Source organism: Bolinopsis microptera, chromosome 3 (assembly GCF_026151205.1).
Source record: "Bolinopsis microptera isolate Bmic1 chromosome 3, MBARI_Bmic_1.0, whole genome shotgun sequence".
NCBI classification, from domain to species: domain Eukaryota; kingdom Metazoa; phylum Ctenophora; class Tentaculata; order Lobata; family Bolinopsidae; genus Bolinopsis; species Bolinopsis microptera.
This window is the reverse complement of record NC_087074.1, coordinates 4,148,930-4,169,364: the sequence shown is the minus strand read 5'-3', so window position 1 is coordinate 4,169,364 and position 20,435 is coordinate 4,148,930. Positions and strand designations below refer to the sequence as shown.

At 38.2% G+C, this 20,435-nt stretch overlaps 1 protein-coding gene across 1 annotated transcript in view; it reads right to left on the bottom strand.

Moving 5' to 3' along the window:
- The window catches only part of LOC134813387 (arf-GAP with coiled-coil, ANK repeat and PH domain-containing protein 2-like), a 79,472-nt gene that overhangs the window by 58,135 nt on the left and 902 nt on the right, over window positions 1-20,435 (bottom strand). The window contains exons 2-10 of the mRNA XM_063821123.1: window positions 12,646-12,793; window positions 12,487-12,545; window positions 12,200-12,314; window positions 11,743-11,801; window positions 10,921-10,983; window positions 9,838-9,898; window positions 9,601-9,714; window positions 9,112-9,207; window positions 3,706-3,777 (exon numbers count right to left, since the gene is read on the bottom strand). Coding sequence (XP_063677193.1) covers window positions 3,706-3,777; window positions 9,112-9,207; window positions 9,601-9,714; window positions 9,838-9,898; window positions 10,921-10,983; window positions 11,743-11,801; window positions 12,200-12,314; window positions 12,487-12,545; window positions 12,646-12,756 — 750 coding nt within the window. The 5' untranslated portion in view covers window positions 12,757-12,793. The remainder of the gene's footprint in view (window positions 1-3,705; window positions 3,778-9,111; window positions 9,208-9,600; window positions 9,715-9,837; window positions 9,899-10,920; window positions 10,984-11,742; window positions 11,802-12,199; window positions 12,315-12,486; window positions 12,546-12,645; window positions 12,794-20,435) is intronic.

The window sequence follows — 20,435 nt, the reverse complement described above, 5'->3', positions numbered from 1 at the left end:
CGTACAGTGGACAGACAACTGATCACTCCTACTCCTGACCACACTCACCCTGTCCACCATGCTGAAACGACCGTCCACGTCAGCCAACAGAACTTGAAAAGAAAGGCTTCTGGTGGAGATCACGGCATCACGGATTCCATTCAATTCTGTCCTGCTCGAAGCCCACAATTTGGAAGTTCCTTGATTGCCTTAAAGCAGAACAAGCCCTTACAGACGTGAAGAAAACCAAGAGAGACGGGCGGGAACTACCTGATCCATTTGGGTGCACGTGGGTGCACCCAAATGGATCCGTTATGATCGACAACTTCAGAGGATTGTAGATGATTACGACAACTACATCAACCCTATGGATTTCCTTAAAGCTATCGGAAATTTGACTATGCTTTAGATTTGATTCTGTGATATTGTATTATATTGAATTAATTTATAACATTTAGATAACATTGAAACTATTGTTTGCTAAGATTATGTTTGCGTTTCATTGCTCAACAGCTGTTCGAAGGATCAAATTTAAGATTGAAACTATTGTCCAATTTATCGACATCAAATGAAAATAAACTGTGGTAGTAAACTATGGCTCAGATCATATCTCAAATTGGACATGTTACGTATACAATTTAGCATGTAACAGTTTAGATCATGTCTCTAATTGGAAATGTGTCGTATTGAAATCAGGTCACAATTTCGGACAGATGTCGTTTTTTTCTGGTACCCTGATTCGGACAGATGTCGCTGTCGGACAGATGTCGCTGTCGGACAGGAGTCGTGTTACCGCAGCGCTAAACAGAAACTCGTCCTCCAGATCTGTGTCACTCGAATCGGAAGATCCGCTGGACAGACATCTTGACAATCTGACTACTGGTACTATCTCAGGTTTTCCCTTTTCTTCTTCAGGTTGTTCATCCTCCTCTGTTGATACAATTTGCTCCTCCTCTATTGACGGGACTGGTGAGGATAGATGGTTTTCTCCGTTGTGGAACAGGATAGTTTCACTGAGCTCGATAGTCGGTGACGGAAGTGTTTCGATAGTTGGGGACGGAAGTGTCTCGGTAGTTGGGGACGGAAGTGTCTCGGTGTTGTCCGATATCAACCTTTTAACAGCCTCACTATCAGTTGACAGATTGACGGAAGGTTGTTCTGCTGATAACGTTAAACTCACATCATTTTCGAGGAAGGAGTAGTCGGCAGAAAAGGTTTTGTCGTCATCTGAAGCCTGACAAGGTTCCTGGTTTTGTGAGATTTTATAATCTTGGACTTGATTTGTTGTTTCTTGCAACTTTACATCTTCATCTACTTTAACCTCTTCAGGATCCTCAGATTTAGCTTGATCGATTGAAAATGTGTCAACTTCTGACCCTGAACTAATCTCGACATCCCCCGCACCATGATTACTGACTTCATCCATTTCTACCACCGAAATATTTGAAACTTCATCACACACTTCACAGGATCCTTCAGATCCATGTTCTGAGCCGGACCCATGTTCATCATGGTCAGTTGACTTTGCACTGGCAGAATCTGGCTGAGAAACAGCCGCATCAACATTGAGCGACCTCACTGATCCTGATCCTGACGTATGATCCACGTCTTGATGGTCGTGTAACTCAGAGTGATTACTTTGTGTGTGGGATCCTGGTTTATGACAACACTCCCGCAGGGGGGTACACTCTGACTGTAACTCACTGCACACTGAGCCTGATAACTTCGCACTACCCTCATCACCAAACATCTCCCGGGGATCGATAGTCCCATCCGAAGTTGAGCTGATACAACTCCCCTCGTCCAGGTCATGATCAAGTGGAATGCCTCCCTCCCCGAAGGAGGTGGTGGAGGCAGTGCGACGCGGCGCACAACACGCAAACAACGCAGCTACAAACCTGCGCATCAACCAAACAAGTGGCTACATACTGAGTACAGCTGCAGGTGTAAAACAAACAATGTACTCGTGGTACACAGCACTAAATGCGGGCACACAGTTAGCACAGTTAGGAAGTTGTATCGCGGAGGAGGGACACCCGCCTCGGGACCCACACTTATGATAAGGGTGCCGGTAATAACAAGCGTGCCGAGCAACTTTCTGGAACTAGTCCGTCCGTACGCAAACTAGGGAGTACGCAAACTAGGGGGATGATCGTTTCAAACTAGGAAGAACAAAGTGAGTAACAAGGGAACAATGTTGCGATGAGAGAGAAGTGGGATATTTAGCAGTTTAGGAGTGATTAGGTTACGTGTTGTGAGAGGTTACAGGATATCATATTTACAACACTGTAACTTATAGGAGTTGTTGGAGTGTGGCAGGTGTTAAACTACATTCCAACTCATACGTGGGATTTTATTAATTTAATTAGATTGATAAAAAGATATTTTAAAAGGAGGAAATGTCAATGACTTAGATTTTAACTGTGATGTTTTCAGGTACCGCCTCAGGTATCCGCCTAGTAACGACTAACATACTGGTAACGCCTGGTAACGACTAACATACTGGTAACGCCTGGTAACGACTAATATACTGTTAACGCCTGGTAACGACTAATATACTGGTAACGCCTGGTAACGGCTAACATACTGGTAACGCCTGGTAACGGCTAACATACTGGTAACGCCTGGTAACGGCTAACATACTGGTAACGCCTGGTAACGACTAACATACCAGTAACGCCTGGTAACGCCTGGTAACGCCTGGTAACGCCTGGTAACGACTAACATACTGGTAGTGCCTGGTAACGACTAACATACTGGTAACGCCTGGTAACGACTAACATACTGCACTGGTAACGCCTGGTAACGACTAATAACATACCAGTAACGCCTGGTAACGGCTAACATACTGGTAACGCCTGGTAGCGACTATATTAACATACCAGTATCGCCTGGTAACGACTAACATACCAGTAACGCCTGGTAACGGCTAACATACTGGTAACGCCTGGTAACGACTAACATGCTGGTAACACCTGGTAACGACTAACATACTGGTAACGCCTGGTAACAGCTAATATACAAAATATGCACTCATGATTCAATTGAATCAGACCAGCCCACTGTTAGTCATAATCTCCATTCTAGCTATAAAATAGTACCGGTCCCTAATGCAGGTAAACAGATCATATCTAAAACATATCTAGGTTTATAATAAACCTGAATTTTTTCCGTTTTGCGTGCCTTTATTTGAGTTAAGTATCGTTTGATTGTTTAGTTAACTTGAAAGTTAATTGCTTTACTACACATGTTATTGTTCAGACATTACGTAAGCCATTTGTTGGCCATTTAACACCTCTGACCCTCCTCCCTCCATAAGCCATTTTACACATAGCTGTTGTGTAGAAATTACAACAGCATTTCCAAACCCCATCCCCCTACGCGACGCTGGCTTACGTAATCCATTATTATAACGTAACTTGATCGAAATGATTGCTGGTTTTTAATCGATCCCAATTTAGAAATTATTGGTACTGAAATAGGATACGCAGTTATTAGCGCAGGTATTTTGGCACTCAGTTACAAATCTCCAGCACTAACACGCAACCTTTGAGTTAGCAACTAATCATCAGCCAATTTTATGGCAGACAATGGCAATACATTTTTCCTTTCTTTTCGTTTAAATTCATGTAAATGATACAAATTAAGACACTGATACAATTGACTGGGAAAATGAAGAAATAAAGACATCCAGCCTAGTTTAAAAAATATATTTCTAGTTCTTACCTCTGCCACCTTCTTGTGCCTACTCTCCAGTTTTTTTAATGATTCATCCCTTTGTGATTGTTTCTGCTGCATCTGAAAAGTTACCAAGATTTAGGAGTTAGTCTTAAAAGCGTGAAAAGTATTGTCGTAATTCGATTTGTGTTCATTGTTTCGAACAGATAGAATTCAGTATTTTTACTCCACCCAAGTATTCTCTTTTTTAGTATAGGTTATATGATTTGAAAGTTTAGAAATTGCTCAACATCCTATTATATTGGTAAGTTCCTATTGATATAGCTGAAAGGCCACGGACGGCGGTAATGCTAAAATAATGCTGGGCAATGCTATTAATGCAACGTAAACTGTACAGTGTACAGTGTGTGTAGTTTTGAAAGAAAGTTGGATAATGACTAAGCTTTGATGAGCCATACCACTGGTGAAGGAGCCATGATATTGTCAACAGCAGTAAGAGGAAGTTCAATAATAATTGAAGACAAAAACAAGACGATACAAGGATGGTCAACAAAGGAATTTAAACGATCTAAAGTTTTACAAAAGTATACTAGTAGATATGTAAAAAATCGCGCATTCCATCACCAAAATGCGTTTTTTGGACAGTTTAACACCACGCACAACTTCTGAAATACATATTAAAAACGTTCATGACGTTGCCATACATAGCATTTATATAATAATATGTATATTGTATAAGGACTGGCTTTATTTTGTGGGAGGAAAAGGGGATCATCTCTGACCTGAACTTCTTGTTAAATCTAAGCCCAAACTTTTATTAGATGCCACTTTGTAACCACCTCGGCGAATCACAAAATATTACGAAATTTTGATCTTAATCTTTAGCAGCGTAATCTGTCATCGCTTCAGCAAAGGAGAGAGAGAGAGAGAGAGAGAGAGAGAGAGAGAGAGAGAGAGAGAGAGAGAGAGAGAGAGAGAGAGAGAGAGAGAGAGAGAGAGAGAGAGAGAGAGAGAGAGAGAGAGAGAGAGAGAGAGAGAGAGAGAGAGAGAGAGAGAGAGAGAGAGAGAGAGAGAGAGAGAGAGAGAGAGAGAGAGAGAGAGAGAGAGAGAGAGAGAGAGAGAGAGAGAGAGAGAGAGAGAGAGAGAGAGAGAGAGAGAGAGAGAGAGAGAGAGAGAGAGAGAGAGAGAGAGAGAGAGAGAGAGAGAGAGAGAGAGAGAGAGAGAGAGAGAGAGAGAGAGAGAGAGAGAGAGAGAGAGAGAGAGAGAGAGAGAGAGAGAGAGAGAGAGAGAGAGAGAGAGAGAGAGAGAGAGAGAGAGAGAGAGAGAGAGAGAGAGAGAGAGAGAGAGAGAGAGAGAGAGAGAGAGAGAGAGAGAGAGAGAGAGAGAGAGAGAGAGAGAGAGAGAGAGAGAGAGAGAGAGAGAGAGAGAGAGAGAGAGAGAGAGAGAGAGAGAGAGAGAGAGAGAGAGAGAGAGAGAGAGAGAGAGAGAGAGAGAGAGAGAGAGAGAGAGAGAGAGAGAGAGAGAGAGAGAGAGAGAGAATTCATAATTTTAACCCATATTCTACTCATGTCACTGTTTAGGGTTCATAAAAAAGTCCTCTTCTTCCAAAAAGCTGTTCATCTGCTGTTCAGACCCTTAAAAAGAAATCTTTCTCTTTAAAATAGATGTCTAACTGTGGAATCTTCTTCTAACTGTGGAATCTTCACAAGGCAACTTTTGAACTGACTCCGAGAGTTCAACTAATCAAAACATTACCGCCGACTAATTGCATTGGAAGTGCAAGTCTGATATCGTTTAACTGTTTAAGAAACCCATTGGGGCACTGAGTGGCTTTGTACATTAACCCTACTCTAAATAGAATTCAACCAGTTGAATTGTTTTGGTTTAAGAAACTTGGAACTAAAACGACTTTTAAAGATGGAAAATATGCAACAGTACAACAAAAAAGCTTTTAAATTTGTCAAGTTGAAAGCAATTTCAAATAAAATCATTCGAAAACATTCTGACAATCATAGACATTTAAATACAACTTACACAGTTGAGCCTTGCAGCAGTGTTAACGAAACTCCTCCGAAACGCCCCATCACGTTTCATAGCCAACAAACTTCCTCGCTACATCACCCACCACCCTTAAACAAACCGCAACACTACTACTAACGGGGATTAAAAGTTGGCAGTAAAGCTGAATGGCATGCGCGGTTTACAACGCGACTTCAAACCAAGGAATAATATAATGCCCCCACACTGGTGTCACCTGATACGGTACGGGTACATTGAACCCAGAGTATGTGTAACCCAAACCACCATCTAGTCGACAATACCACAAAAATATATAATTCTCTCACATTATAATACCAGGACCAGCACGACCCGGTATATTCTCTCTAATTTAAAGGGAACGGATATAAACAAATCAAACAGGGCGGTATAAAGAGTGTAGTGAAATAAGGGGAAGGAACAAATTAAGAAGCAAACAGGCAGATTATTATTATAGATTATATACCACAACTGGGGTATTAAGGTGTGTATAATAATAAATGAAACTTAAATTAAATCATGATTTAGTCGATGTTTACTGGAGGTGTATGTGATAACTTGATACGGGTTCAGAACGTTGACAAATGCAAATTACTAGAAACACGGATAATGGTCACACCAGCAAGCCGGCGGAACAAAGACATATAACTCATATCTAATCAGAACAGCATCATCATAGAGGGCAAGGGGACTGTAACAATTAGATGAATTAAAGTACAATGTAAAACAATCTCAATACTACACACATATTCTGACAGGCCCTGCAAACTTTAAACATGTTAGAGTACTAGTCCTTAACTAGCCTCTGGCTATTGGATTAGGTGTTATAATGATGAGGTTAGAACATATGGTTCACTAATTCGGAGACAAATACCTAGCCTTGAGGGGCGCAGAAGTTGCATAATTCTAAATTCAAGTAATATCTAGAGTAGTATCCACTGAAAATTAACTATTCTTGAGGAATAATAATTAAATATTTATGAGCATGGATTCTTGAAATCGGGAAGGTTCTGAAATTGATAAAGACAGTGGGGATACCCTAGAATACGGAATGTCTAGCTACAGTAGTTAAGGTTGTACACGGTTATGACCCAAATTGCACAAAATTAACTTAACTATAACAAGGCATTTAAACAGTTAACACACATCTATAGCAAGCAGCTGTGACAGTGCTCAGTCCATTTTGATCATTATAAGATTGAATATCAAGCACAAAATTAGAACAAGATTAGCCATCATCCTCGCGAAACTGAACAAAATGCGGAGAATGTTAGGCGACAGTGTGTCGATACAGACACAGACTCTCCGAGTCTTCTTTTGATATGCATATTACATACGATCTCAATGACAAACATTTCAGATGTAATTGCTGCTTTGTACAAGAAAACTCATGTACAATTATTGGATCAAGTTTAGTCAACTTTTTGAATAATTCAGTTAATGAGTATTTAATTTGAGTTGATAACACTACGATCACAATGCCCGTGGAGAGGTTACGTAAGCTAAAATATGCGTATAATGATATTTATAAATGAATAATATATTATATCGTTTCCTGCTAATATCGGCGGAAAATCAACTTAATTTGCTTATATAATCAAGAGGCTTACATATGAACATATTGACATGGGTGTAGAGTTGAGCCTGTACGGAACCTAGTAGTTTCAGTTCCTTGTTTAACTTGCCGTACAGCAAGGACATTCACTACTTTAGCTACTCTTCTTATAATAACTCATTCAAAAAGGATAAAACCAACTACAAGTGTAAGCCTTAAGTTAATAGGTTCTACATCTTTAACTTCTAGACATGGAATATATAAGACAGCGAAAATAATGACTTTTAAATGGGTAGCTTTACAAAACAAAAGGAAGAATATTTACAGACTTGCTAGTGACTCTATTTGAATACAAATAGTAAAATTTATATTTATATTAAAGTCACTAATTGTGACGGTACATTAGAACTAGACAGAAACAAAGTGCGAAGGGCCTGAACGGAACCCCTCGGTTTCAGTTTCCTTGTTTAACACTGCGAGACAAGATCATTCCCGCTTGATGGACTCCACAAGATTTCTCAGGGTTTTGGAACAACCTAACAGATCCCAGACCTGATTTTGTACAATAATACAAAAATGTTAAGAATCTATAATATAATTCAAAAGATTATTTTTGTATGTATGTCTGTACTCTGTAGTCTGTATGTAGCGACCGCCCACGTGTAAATTTGGTAAGAAAGAGGAAGTTGCATAGTAACCATGGTAACGGTGTTGAACGCGCAAAGATTATTGGAGGGGCAATTTGATCGGTTTTGTTGTGATCATATTACGTTGTGTTCAGTGCGAGCTACATTTTAATTGGCTGTATCTTCGGTTGTGGCGGATATTTTTTGATGCGATAAAAACTGACTAGTACCAAAGAATACTATTACTATTAGCTTCCTCCCTGTGACTTTCTAGTACTATTATAATATTATATATAATCCTGCAGAATGGTAACCTAATTGTACAGGTGATAAACACATACCTTTGCTATAACGCAAGGCAAATCAAATACGACCGTCCACCTTTTGATTGTGGAATTCAATTAAAAGTTCCTTGCCTCTAAATACTGCTTCTGCGGAAAACTCCTGGCTTTTCAATACTCCTTTCGCGAAACAAGTGGAATGAAAAGTCAAACTGATAGTGCACCGGCCCTGCTAAATTCAAGCAGGAACTGTTACTTTCCTCCTTGAACTCATAGTTACCTCCTGAGGCATCCTGACGTGACCTCTTCTCGCGATATTGGTTTGCATCGATCAAATTTACCGTATAACTATACCTGACACGTGCTGATTTCTCCGGAATAAGATTGGGATCCGAGGAGATTATAATCTGGCGCTACAACCACTACTGACTATACTACCCACATACAATGAGTCTCACTGATACAAAAGCATGACAAACATGGGACTACAGAAACAAAAATAGAAATAAAAATAGAAATAAAAATAGAATTACAACTCGTACTACATATTTAGCTAAAATGACAGATTCTGAGAAATGTATCTCTTGAAGTGGCCAAAAATCCGAGTTTGTTTCAGGTTGCGGCAGTAATTGACCCGTTCTCTTTGATCATTTTCCAACGTTTGAAATTGAATATCACCAAAATCATTCATTTCCTGCAATTTCCTACAATTTCCCGTAATTTCCTGTAGCCACTATTTCACTAGCTTAAGTAACTCTAAATGTAGCAATGATCAAATCCATCGCTACATTCAAATGATGAGCACTTGTTCGTGAACTTACCAAGTTAATGATCATTCATTGCCTCACGCTGTGGCTTATTTCTTTCATTGAAGTAAGCGAAGCATTTAAGTTGACGGGTCCAATAGTTTTGGTTGGGTTCAGTAAGTTATGCAGGGATTCTAATTATAACCCACCAGTGCATTGAGATTCTTGAGATAAGGGTCGATATGTTGCAGAGTGAGATAACCCTGGTGGAAGAAGGAGTAGAAGGAGTACATCAGATGTAGGAACTGAAATAAGAAGTTAATTAGTTTAATTAGTTTGAAGGAACTGAAATAAGAAGTTAATTAGTTTAATTAGTTTGGTATGTTATCAGGTATGGGCTATGGCCATAAAACGAACTGATAATTCATTTCATAAATATACTTCAAGAACTGTGTGTGTGTGAACTGGCAACCTTGTCTAATTATTGACATTTATACCATGAATAAACATGTTTTCATACATGTTTATATACTTCATTCATATTATGAATGTAAATTATTAAACACGATAATGTGATGAAGTTTATAAACATCAGTACATTATCATGACTCAGTTAACAATATACGTTAAGGTAAAAAGTAAATAAAAGTAAATAAAAATAGAAAATAAATAAATTAAAGTAGCGTATTAATAGAAACCTTGTCAGTAACCAGGAATTGTTTTCCTAGTTGTAGTTTGTTTATCTCGTGAACGTAGTCCACTGAAGTATGGTGGAACTCTACTTTTATGGAGGATAGTGTCGCCAGACTATTCTGAGGGGAGTAACACAGATATTGAGACAAAATATACAAACTTGACAGAAACATCTTATACCGATAAAATTGATTTACTGAGAATCATGTTTCTGTAAGATTGAAAGTTTCAAGAAGACGTACTATTGCGTCAATGGTGTCATCCTTTTTCTTCGGGATCTTGGCTGAGTTAGTATTTAGTGCCCTGAAAACATAAACGATAAAAATAAAGTCACTTCAACAATACCGTTAAAAACCGACACTTCAAGTTTCTCTGGCACGAATTCAGATATTATGTCCTACCAATGACATATTTGACATGCTTCAGTGTAAATTGTAAACTGACAAGTGTTATTACAAGTCATCCTCCAAAATATATAACCAGTGCTCTGTTCACATATCCCTCCCGTATAATTCCGGTCCGAAAATAACACAGAATGTTCCAATGACGAGATGGTCGGATAAGATCATCATCATCATGTGAGTTGTAGAATAGAATGGGATCGGAAACTTAGTAATTAGGATAATTATATTTATAAAATGTATAAGTCTACTGTAGATAGATTTACTCGTTCTTTTCTGTAGGGGACCAATCTTCTAAAACTAATTTTCAGTGAAAACTAGACCGGTTACAGTTCTTAACTTTGCCTATCTTTAAAGAGATAGTCTACACAAGTGCACAGTTGAGTAGCTGATATACTGACGTGATGATAGGACTAACTAGCTAACTAGTCACATATTCACATATTCACATATTATTCACATAATATCATGTCCACAGCAATAAACACATTGCAGCAGGTAATACAATATCTGGCTTGCAACTCATTAGAATTAGAATTAAATTTACACAGCAATACAATAAGAATACAAATAATTTAAAGAAGCTTCAAACTGCTGTGCAGGACATTCAAGTCAGTCACTACTTGTAGCATGTCATTGTACTAACGTCTAACTTGTAGAGCTGTCGGCGCCTACTTTAAAAAGTAGACCTGCAAACTGCATGCAAAATTGCTAAATTCCAGAGTTCAGTTTTAAGTAGGTGATAGGCTTATTAGGCATGTGAATATTTGTTATAAGAATTAGGATGTAAGTGACGGTGATAAGCATTTAGAGCCTCTTCAGTCTTCGACTATTGATACCCATTACCCAAGTTTATTTTTATTGTGAACCGATTTATTCCTTGATTCTTTTGTCCCCCCTGAATATTGCAAATGTTAAACTTACGTGTCAAGCTCGTCACTTTTCTCCTTGAACGCTTTGCGGTGGAGCTTCACCTCTTTTAACATCCTGTTATAGTAGAACATTAGACTAGGCCAACAATCGGAACCCTTTGCATCAAGCGTACACTATTTTCATATCAAGTGTACACGTATTTCCATGAAATCCAAGCAACCCCTATTTCAATCAGGGCCTTTTAGCAAACCTTAGTAGTTTGTAAGCCAATTTATAGACACTAGACTTTTAAAAGTTTATCATAATATTAATATTTGTAGTTGTAATACAGTATTCCGGAACGGCGAATTCCTCGGTATTCGCAAATATAAATATTAGAGGTACAAAGGAATATTGTTAAGCTCAGGATATCTTCTTGCCAAGAATAAAATATTATGCCATTTCACATTGAAATTTTGCCAAGTAATTATCTATGACATTATCAACTCCTACTACATGATCTAACACTATATTGAGGACCGTGTATATTACATTACACACTGCTATTATCTTAGGGCGGTAGCTTATATAGGTAGTAGTACTACCTAGTAGTATATTGTAGGTACTCATCGTTCAAAATGGTGAAATTGCAAGAATGGAATTATTGTGAACCCCATTACCAACCAGGAAGATGATCATGAGCTCGATGCGGACATAACGCTAATTATTATATCATAATGACGAATAGTATGACGTGTTTGAAATGGTTCTAAAATCACTTACATGTACACTCTCGAAAGTATTGACCCCGATCCTACATTTTGGAGTTGTGCCAACAAGGACACGATAACAAAGATATATCACATTTTCAGTATCTGAAAACTGTAAACTTACTTTTTCATTTCCTCGATCATTGAAGACAGGATGCTTCTCTTGGCTTGTTCCAACAGCATCTGAAACCAATTTTGCTGTAATTTTTATGAGTAAATGTAATTGCAGGGATTTTAATCATCAACTGAGACACACAAATTGTTTAATTATTTTAAATAGTGTAGCCCCTTTTCCCTTACCTCAATATTTTTTAAATATTATTACAATTATATATCGATATTATGTTAATATTATGCCTCAATACAAGAATATGTACTTTATGATTGTTATATTATGTAATATAAGGAGCGACAAATATAACTGAAGATCGAGATAAAACGGTGTATTTTTAATTTGCCTTGTCATCACCCTTCTCTTCCACTTTGACAAATGTTGACATCACCACCCAAAGACGGCTGACCCAGAATAATTTGGGTGGTGATGTATTAATTATTAACCAATATGTATATTAATTATTTACCGAGTAGAACGATTTGATTTCTTCAAGATGTTCAGAAAAGGTTGTGTACGCATCCTTGATCTCTTCATCAGCTTTGAAATGCTCAGCTAAATCAGAAATACCTTCCGTGAACGGACTGCAAGAAAATACTGCTTGAAACACGAAGTTTGTTAAATTATACATGACTGAAGTAGTCTACACATGAACAATTTTGTCCAATGATTAAAAGTTGCTGACCGCTGTTTTGAAATTATCTGGAAACCCAAGCAGTAAAAATTCTAAAATGAAAATTCCCAAAGTAAACTAACCCCATACTGTCACAGAACGCCTTTCCAGTGTCACAAAATGTCTTGCAGCCCTTTGAGACCTGTAGAAGGACGAGGCATTAACCGCACTATTACTAACATAAAATTTTAATAATTTTTGAAATAACATCAATACACTGATCAATGTTCACTTTAACAAACCTTTTCTAAGATAGCCTCTAAGTCATTGATGTCTTTCTCTTGTTCTTCGATAACCCATCTGAATGATGGCTTATCAGCCAAGCTGTCTTCTACAGTTAATAGGTCAATCATTATTCATATATGACTTTCATGGCCATCCTTGATACCTGAGTGGAATGTTTTTTTTAATTTCTTGTAAAAATAAAGAGACAAGTTGAGAAATGAAATGAGAATAAAAATAAAAAGGATAACACACTAAACTGAATTTGAAGATTTATAGAAAATGTTTATACAGTAAAACTCTGATTTACCGCTGACTTTGGGGAAAGGAAAAACCCACAGTCAATCGGGTTTGCGGTAAATCAGATATTTTAGATAATTTCACGAATATACTTAGCACGAGCTAAAAGCCCAACTGATCTAATAAGTTCGCCTTCAATCTTGGCTATTGTAATAATCACGTCCTGACTACCTACTCCAGTAGCAGGGAGGAGTTGAGTGTGCACTTCGATGTACAGAGTTTTTTGCTGCCGAATCGGGTTAAATAGGTCATTGGTAACTCAAAAAATCGAGGGCCGCATGTTGTGTCGCTAGTCCCAACCCTGTGGAGCCACGCCCATATTTCATATCAGGTGCGTATATGGGAAATATGTATCTCAGCTTCTGAAGGTCTTAGAGACTTAAACTTGAGTTTAAAATGACCGCAATACACATGTTTATATTGGTACTATGAAGGTCATGAAAGCCCAAAATGCCTATTTTTGGAAAAAATTCAGAAAAACCAATTTTCACTTGGGCGCGAGTAAAAATCTACACTAGAAATTGAGTGAAAATCGAGTAAGCAGTTCAGTGTCTACAACATTTCTAAACACAGGGTCCTCTGTTAGGTCATTCTTAATCAGAATTGATAAAGTAAGCAAATTTTATTAGTAGTTTCAACCCTGTGGAGCCACGCCCATATTTCATATTATGTGCGAATATCGGAAATTTGTATCTCAGCTTCTGAAGGTCTTAGAGACTCAAAGGTGGGCTTAAAATGACCGCAATGTACATGTTTATATTGGCACTACGAGGGTCATGAAGGCCCAGAATGCTTATTTTTTGGAAAAATTCAGTAAAACCGATTTTCAAGTTTGCGACACTTGGGCGTGAGTAAAAATCGACGCTTAGAAGTTAAGTGAAATCGAGTATGAAGTTCAGTGTCTGCAACGTTTCTAAACACAGGATCCTTTGTAAGGTCATTCTGAATCAGAATTGATAAGGTACGCAAATTCTATGAGTAGTTTCAACCCTAGGGAGCAAAACTCCTAAATTACCCCCAGGCGCAAATATATGACTTTTCTATCTCGGCTTCTGAACGTTGTAGGGGCCTCTCTTTGAGCGCAAACTAACTACGATGGCCACGTTTATATACCAACTGTAAAGAAACATAGGGTCTATACTCTATAGTGCTTAGTTTTTAAAAACTCATTAAAAACTGTTTTAACCTTCATGCATCATAAAATAGTAACATCAAACATGTGCTTAATTATGGTATCTCGGGCTAAAAAAGTCTTATAGACATTTCCAGCACAGTAAAACGTTCAACATGAACACATTCGGATAACATTTATGGAGCAGCACATACCACCTAACTTTAATTAGGTGGTATGTGAGAGTTAGACTCTCACTTCGTCAACTACAATTCAAAATAACTTTAATTTTGGTATAACTGCGAAAATACTCAGTTTCAGAAGCTCCTTCCAGCTATCTTAGGCTGCCACCAGCTCCCTCTCTGGGACTCTCTCCAGTACTGCTTGGCTATTATGGCTAATCAACTTGAATCCAACCTCATGTAGTAGAATCTACTTCTAGTTACCTTCTGCTAAGTCCATGTCAACTCTACCCAGCTACCACCACCAATATGTTATAATTTTAGATCTTTCTAGCAACTTCTGATATGAGTGCTACCTCTTCCTCTATCCAGCTACTATACCACCAGATGGCAGAAACCACCAATTCCAGCTGTCTCCACCTACTTCGGCTACCTCTATTTAGCTACTACCAAGGTTCCTCCAACTTCTGCTATTTCTAGCAACTTTAGCTTAGGGTAGTGGGCTACTTCTTGCCCTGTCTAGCAACCATCAGCAACATTTTATTCTGGCGTTTAGAGGTTGCTAGAAACAGCAAATTTCCTCTTCCTTAATAAGCTAGAAATTGTTGGATGCAGCAGAGGTTATACAGCACTCATATCAGAGGTTGCTAGAAAGATCTAAAATTATAACATATTGGTGGTGGTAGCTGGGTAGAGTTGACATGGACTTAGCAGAAGGTAACTAGAAGTAGATTCTACTACATGAGGTTGGATTCAAGTTGATTAGCCATAATAGCCAAGCAGTACTGGAGAGAGTCCCAGAGAGGGAGCTGGTGGCAGCCTAAGATAGCTGGAAGGAGCTTCTGAAACTGAGTATTTTCGCAGTTATACCAAAATTAAAGTTATTTTGAATTGTAGTTGACGAAGTGAGAGTCTAACTCTCACATACCACCTAATTAAAGTTAGGTGGTATGTGCTGCTCCATAAATGTTATCCGAATGTGTTCATGTTGAACGTTTTACTGTGCTGGAAATGTCTATAAGACTTTTTTAGCCCGAGATACCATAATTAAGTACATGTTTGATGTTACTATTTTATGATGCATGAAGGTTAAAACAGTTTTTAATGAGTTTTTAAAAACTAAGCACTATAGAGTATAGACCCTATGTTTCTTTACAGTTGGTATATAAATGTGGCCATCGTAGTTAGTTTGCGCTCAAAGAGAGGCCCCTACAACGTTCAGAAGCCGAGATAGAAAAGTCATATATTTGCGCCTGGGGGTAATTTAGGAGTTTTGCTCCCTAGGGTTGAAACTACTCATAGAATTTGCGTACCTTATCAATTCTGATTCAGAATGACCTTACAAAGGATCCTGTGTTTAGAAACGTTGCAGACACTGAACTTCATACTCGATTTCACTTAACTTCTAAGCGTCGATTTTTACTCACGCCCAAGTGTCGCAAACTTGAAAATCGGTTTTACTGAATTTTTCCAAAAAATAAGCATTCTGGGCCTTCATGACCCTCGTAGTGCCAATATAAACATGTACATTGCGGTCATTTTAAGCCCACCTTTGAGTCTCTAAGACCTTCAGAAGCTGAGATACAAATTTCCGATATTCGCACATAATATGAAATATGGGCGTGGCTCCACAGGGTTGAAACTACTAATAAAATTTGCTTACTTTATCAATTCTGATTTAGAATGACCTAACAGAGGACCCTGTGTTTAGAAATGTTGTAGACACTGAACTGCTTACTCGATTTTCACTCAATTTCTAGTGTAGATTTTTTACTCGCGCCCAAGTGAAAATTGGTTTTTCTGAATTTTTTCCAAAAATAAGCATTTTGGGCTTTCATGACCTTCATAGTACCAATATAAACATGTGTATTGCGGTCATTTTAAACTCAAGTTTAAGTCTCTAAGACCTTCAGAAGCTGAGATACATATTTCCCATATACGCACCTGATATGAAATATGGGCGTGGCTCCACAGGGTTGGGACTAGCGACACAACATGCGGCCCTCGATTTTTTGAGTTACCAATGACCTATTTAACCCGATTCGGCAGCAAAAAACTCTGTACATCGAAGTGCACACTCAACTCCTCCCTGCTACTGGAGTAACCATAAGGGATCACGTATGAAGTTGAGAATCACCTTACTCTAAACCAGTGGCGTAACGAAGGGCCCCGCTGACCCCGCTGGGCGGGGGGGGGGGGGGGGGGCTCGAGGGGGGGCGCCGTCTTAGGGGGCGCCAAATTCGTCGTTTGTGGGAATAATAATAATAATAATTCTATACTGTTACATAATTTAAAAATTATGGCCCCTTATTGTGGGCAGAGTATGTGTCTTTATTTAAGTGTCCTGATTTAAAAATCATCTGAGTGACTGCATTGAAATAATTTAAAGAGAGTACCATAAAAACGTTAAAACAAAAGGAGTAACAACTAGAACATACTTATATTAATATCAACATTAGAACAAAATACAGTCACCTAATTCTCTTCTCCTACGGTTGAGTATAGAGGAACCATCTTTGGCGTGTATAATAATAAATAATAATTTAAACTTATAGATTATAGTGGCACAACAACTTAAAATGCACAGGTGTGCCACGAAAACAAGTCAGGATACAAGAAAACCTGAAAAGCAATCCACATTTAGGTTCCAAACCATAGAAAATTGTAAAGACTTGATACACTAAATTACAAGGTTAAGGGTATGCACTTAACAGTAGAAACGTTGAAAAAGTATAAAATTAATTAATATCAAAAGCACGTTTAAAAAGAAAGGTTTTCAGATACACTTTAAAAGATTCCAGTGACATGCAATTCTTAATTTCAAGAGGCAGCTCATTCCATAATTTAGGGCCAACTTTCTGAAACGATCTTTCTCCATACTGTGAATATACTCTTGGTTCAGTCAAATAGATAAGATGATTATAATTGGCATATTTAAACATATCACTTAAATAATCTGGTCCCATACCATTAAGACATTTATAGACAAGAAGCAATAACTTATATTGAATTCTGTAACTAATAGGCAGCCAATGAAGGTTTTCCAGAGTGTCTCCTAGATGATCATATTTATATAGTCCTACTATAGCTTTAGCAGCTGCATTCTGAACGAGTTGGAGTTGGTGGATGAGGTTGTCACTAATTCCATAATAAAGAGCATTGCAGTAGTCCAATTTGCAGACAATGATGCTGTTAATTATAAGCTTGAGCTGAGCTTTACTAAAGAGATATTTTCTCCTCATTACATTCCTAAGGAGTCTGAAACAGTGCTTTTTGAGGGACATGATTTGAGGCTCAAAAGTAAGATGATGGTCAATTTGAACACCAAGGTTCTTTGTTGTGCTGACAAATCTGATACAGGTATCATTTGATAGCTTAACTCCCCCTATACTGACCTGGTTTAGAACTTGAGGTGAGGCGATGATAAGTATTTGTGTTTTTCCAGGATTAAGTTGAAGGCAATATTCAACCATCCAGCGCTGTATGGTCCTAGCGCAATTCACAATTTGGATGCCCAGAACATTTACCTGATCACAAGGTTTGAAAGTTTTATAGACCTGGTGGTCATCTGCATATCCTTGCACATTGAATCCAGATTTCTCGATGGTCCTATACAGAGATCTGATGTATATGTTGAATAGCACCGGTCCTAACACAGAACCTTGAGGTACACCAAATTCTAGAATGATCGTATCACTAGTAGAAGAGCCTATTCTGGTTCTTTGAGTGCGGCCTACCAGGAAACTCTTGAACCATTTAAGAGCAGTACCTCCGATATGGATCTCTTCAGAAAGAATTTTGAGTAATTTTCTGTGTTCCACTGTGTCAAAGGCTGCAGATAAATCGAGCATCATGAGAACAGTGGAGGATTTGCTATCACATGCCAGCAGTAGGTCATTTGTTACTTTTAACAAGATGGTCTCAGTAGAATGGAACTTCTTATAGGCAGATTGCTGTGGAACATTGAGATCATTTTTAGCCAGATGTTCATTTAACCTTTTCAGCACAACTCTCTCGATGAGTTTACCCAGAAAAGAGAGGTTAGATATAGGTCGATAGCTCTTGAAGTCATTTGGATCAAGTTTGTGGTCTTTGATGGTAGGAATAATATCAGCAGTCTTCAAACCGTCGAATGTGCCCTTAGCTAGAGACTGGTTGACCAGTTTGCACAAGACAGGAATGAAACTTGTGATATTGTCTTTGAGGACAGTTGTTGGAAGAAAATCAGATGGTGCACACTTGATTCCACTTTCTTTGATTATTTCAGACAGCTCATTCTCTGTGCATGGTTCAAATTCATATAACCGACCTTCACAGTTGGAATTGTTCTGTTGATTCATAATGTGTTTATCAACATCAAAATCTTCTATGCTGGGGAAATCTTTCCTAATGTTCTTGATCTTTTCATTGAAATAGTGATTAAAATCACTGCAAAGTTTTGAAACATCTTCTGATTCTGGGAGAGGAGTATTCTGATGTCTGTCAAGCTCACGATTGACAATGCTATATATAGCTTTAACATCATGCTGATTTTTGTCAAGTAAACCTTTATAATACTGTTGTTTTTTAAGATTAGCCATGTTTGTTGTTTCATCTCGGATCTCTTCAAAGAGTATCCTGTTCTCCTCACTTTTATGCTTAGTTCTCTCGGCTTTCCTTCTAAGTTTCCTTTGATCTTTGTACTCAGAATCAAACCAGGGAGCATGGGGAACAAAGCTTATAGTCTTTTGGACCAAAGGTGCATGTTCATCGAGGACACTACCAATGCATTGGAAAAATTGTTCACAAGATTCAACAAAGCAGTCTGCCAATTCATAGTCAGAGGAACACATCAGTAAATCAATCGCCAACTGATCACAATCCACGGTTTTAAGCTGTCTAGTGTTGATTGTTTTAGGAGCTTTGAGGTTAGTTTGAAACTTCTTGGTGGCAAATATGATGGGGAAGTGATCACTCAGGGTACAGTTTTTCAGGATTTCAATTGTAGACGTTTCAATCAAGTTACTCTGGTCAAAGAGCAGGTCAATAGTTCCTCCACTCACGTGGGTCGGATTTTCAATAAGTTGCTTGAAACCATAAGATGAGGTGGTCTGCAGCAGTTCAGTTGAGTTTACAGTAATTGACTCTGTGTGAATATTGAAATCTCCTCCAATTATTATATAGTCACTTTTCAGACTTGCAGAACCCAATAAGTCATCAAGTTCCTCAAAGAACTTCTTTGAGACAGGGCCAGTTCGATAGATGCATAGGATAAGGATCTTCATGTCAGGAGTGCACTTTATAGATCCAGCGATGAATTCAAAGGTTGTCAGGTTCGGAACTTTCAAATTAACAACAGAGAAATGTAATGCCATGTTGTAAATCAGAGCAGTGCCACCACCTCTGTTGTTTGCTCTGAAATCATGAACAATACTGTAGCCATATGATTTTATAACTGCTGTTGTAGTATTGGCTTGGTCAGATAACCATGTTTCAGTTACAATAGCAACGTCTACATCATGGTCTTGAAGTAAGCACATAATGTCGTCACACTTATTATTAAGACTTCTAGCATTCCAGATCATATATCGAAGTTGATGCAATTTCTTTGGTTTGGAGGAAACTAGTTTTTTGAATAATAAGATAGGGAGGCTTTAAGTTTCTCTTGCTGAACCCGGTAAGAAGGACACTCAGTAGAAAATGCAGCATGTTTACATAAATCATCAGGTGAGCCAGACTTTTTGCAGTTGATACAACAGTATGTGGGCATTAGATCATTTTTCTCCTCTGAATTGTTGTCCTTATTATCACATTGTTGAGTTTCATGTCCAGGGGCGGCGCAAAAACCACAATACACTTCGTTTTTACAAGTCTTAGAATAGTGACCAAAGCCTTGACACTTGTTACATCTCTTTATGTAAAGTTGGTCATACACTTGGCAAGACAGTAAACCGAAGAACAACCTGTTATTATTATCTCGTATAGCAATTCTAATATTATCACTCAACCTTATGATGGCTTGTTTGATATTTTGGTTTGCACGGAGAGGTTTCACAGACAGAACATCAAACAGTGAAGAGTCTGCTTTGAGGCATTGAGAAATGTAAGGATTTTGCTTCAGGATGGTGTTCCTTATCTCTTCTTTGTGATCTCTATTAAAATCCTTAGGTAGACCAACAACTGAGATAGTGGGATATCTTTGCTTTGGTTCTTTCAGTTGATTAGCAGCTATACCTGA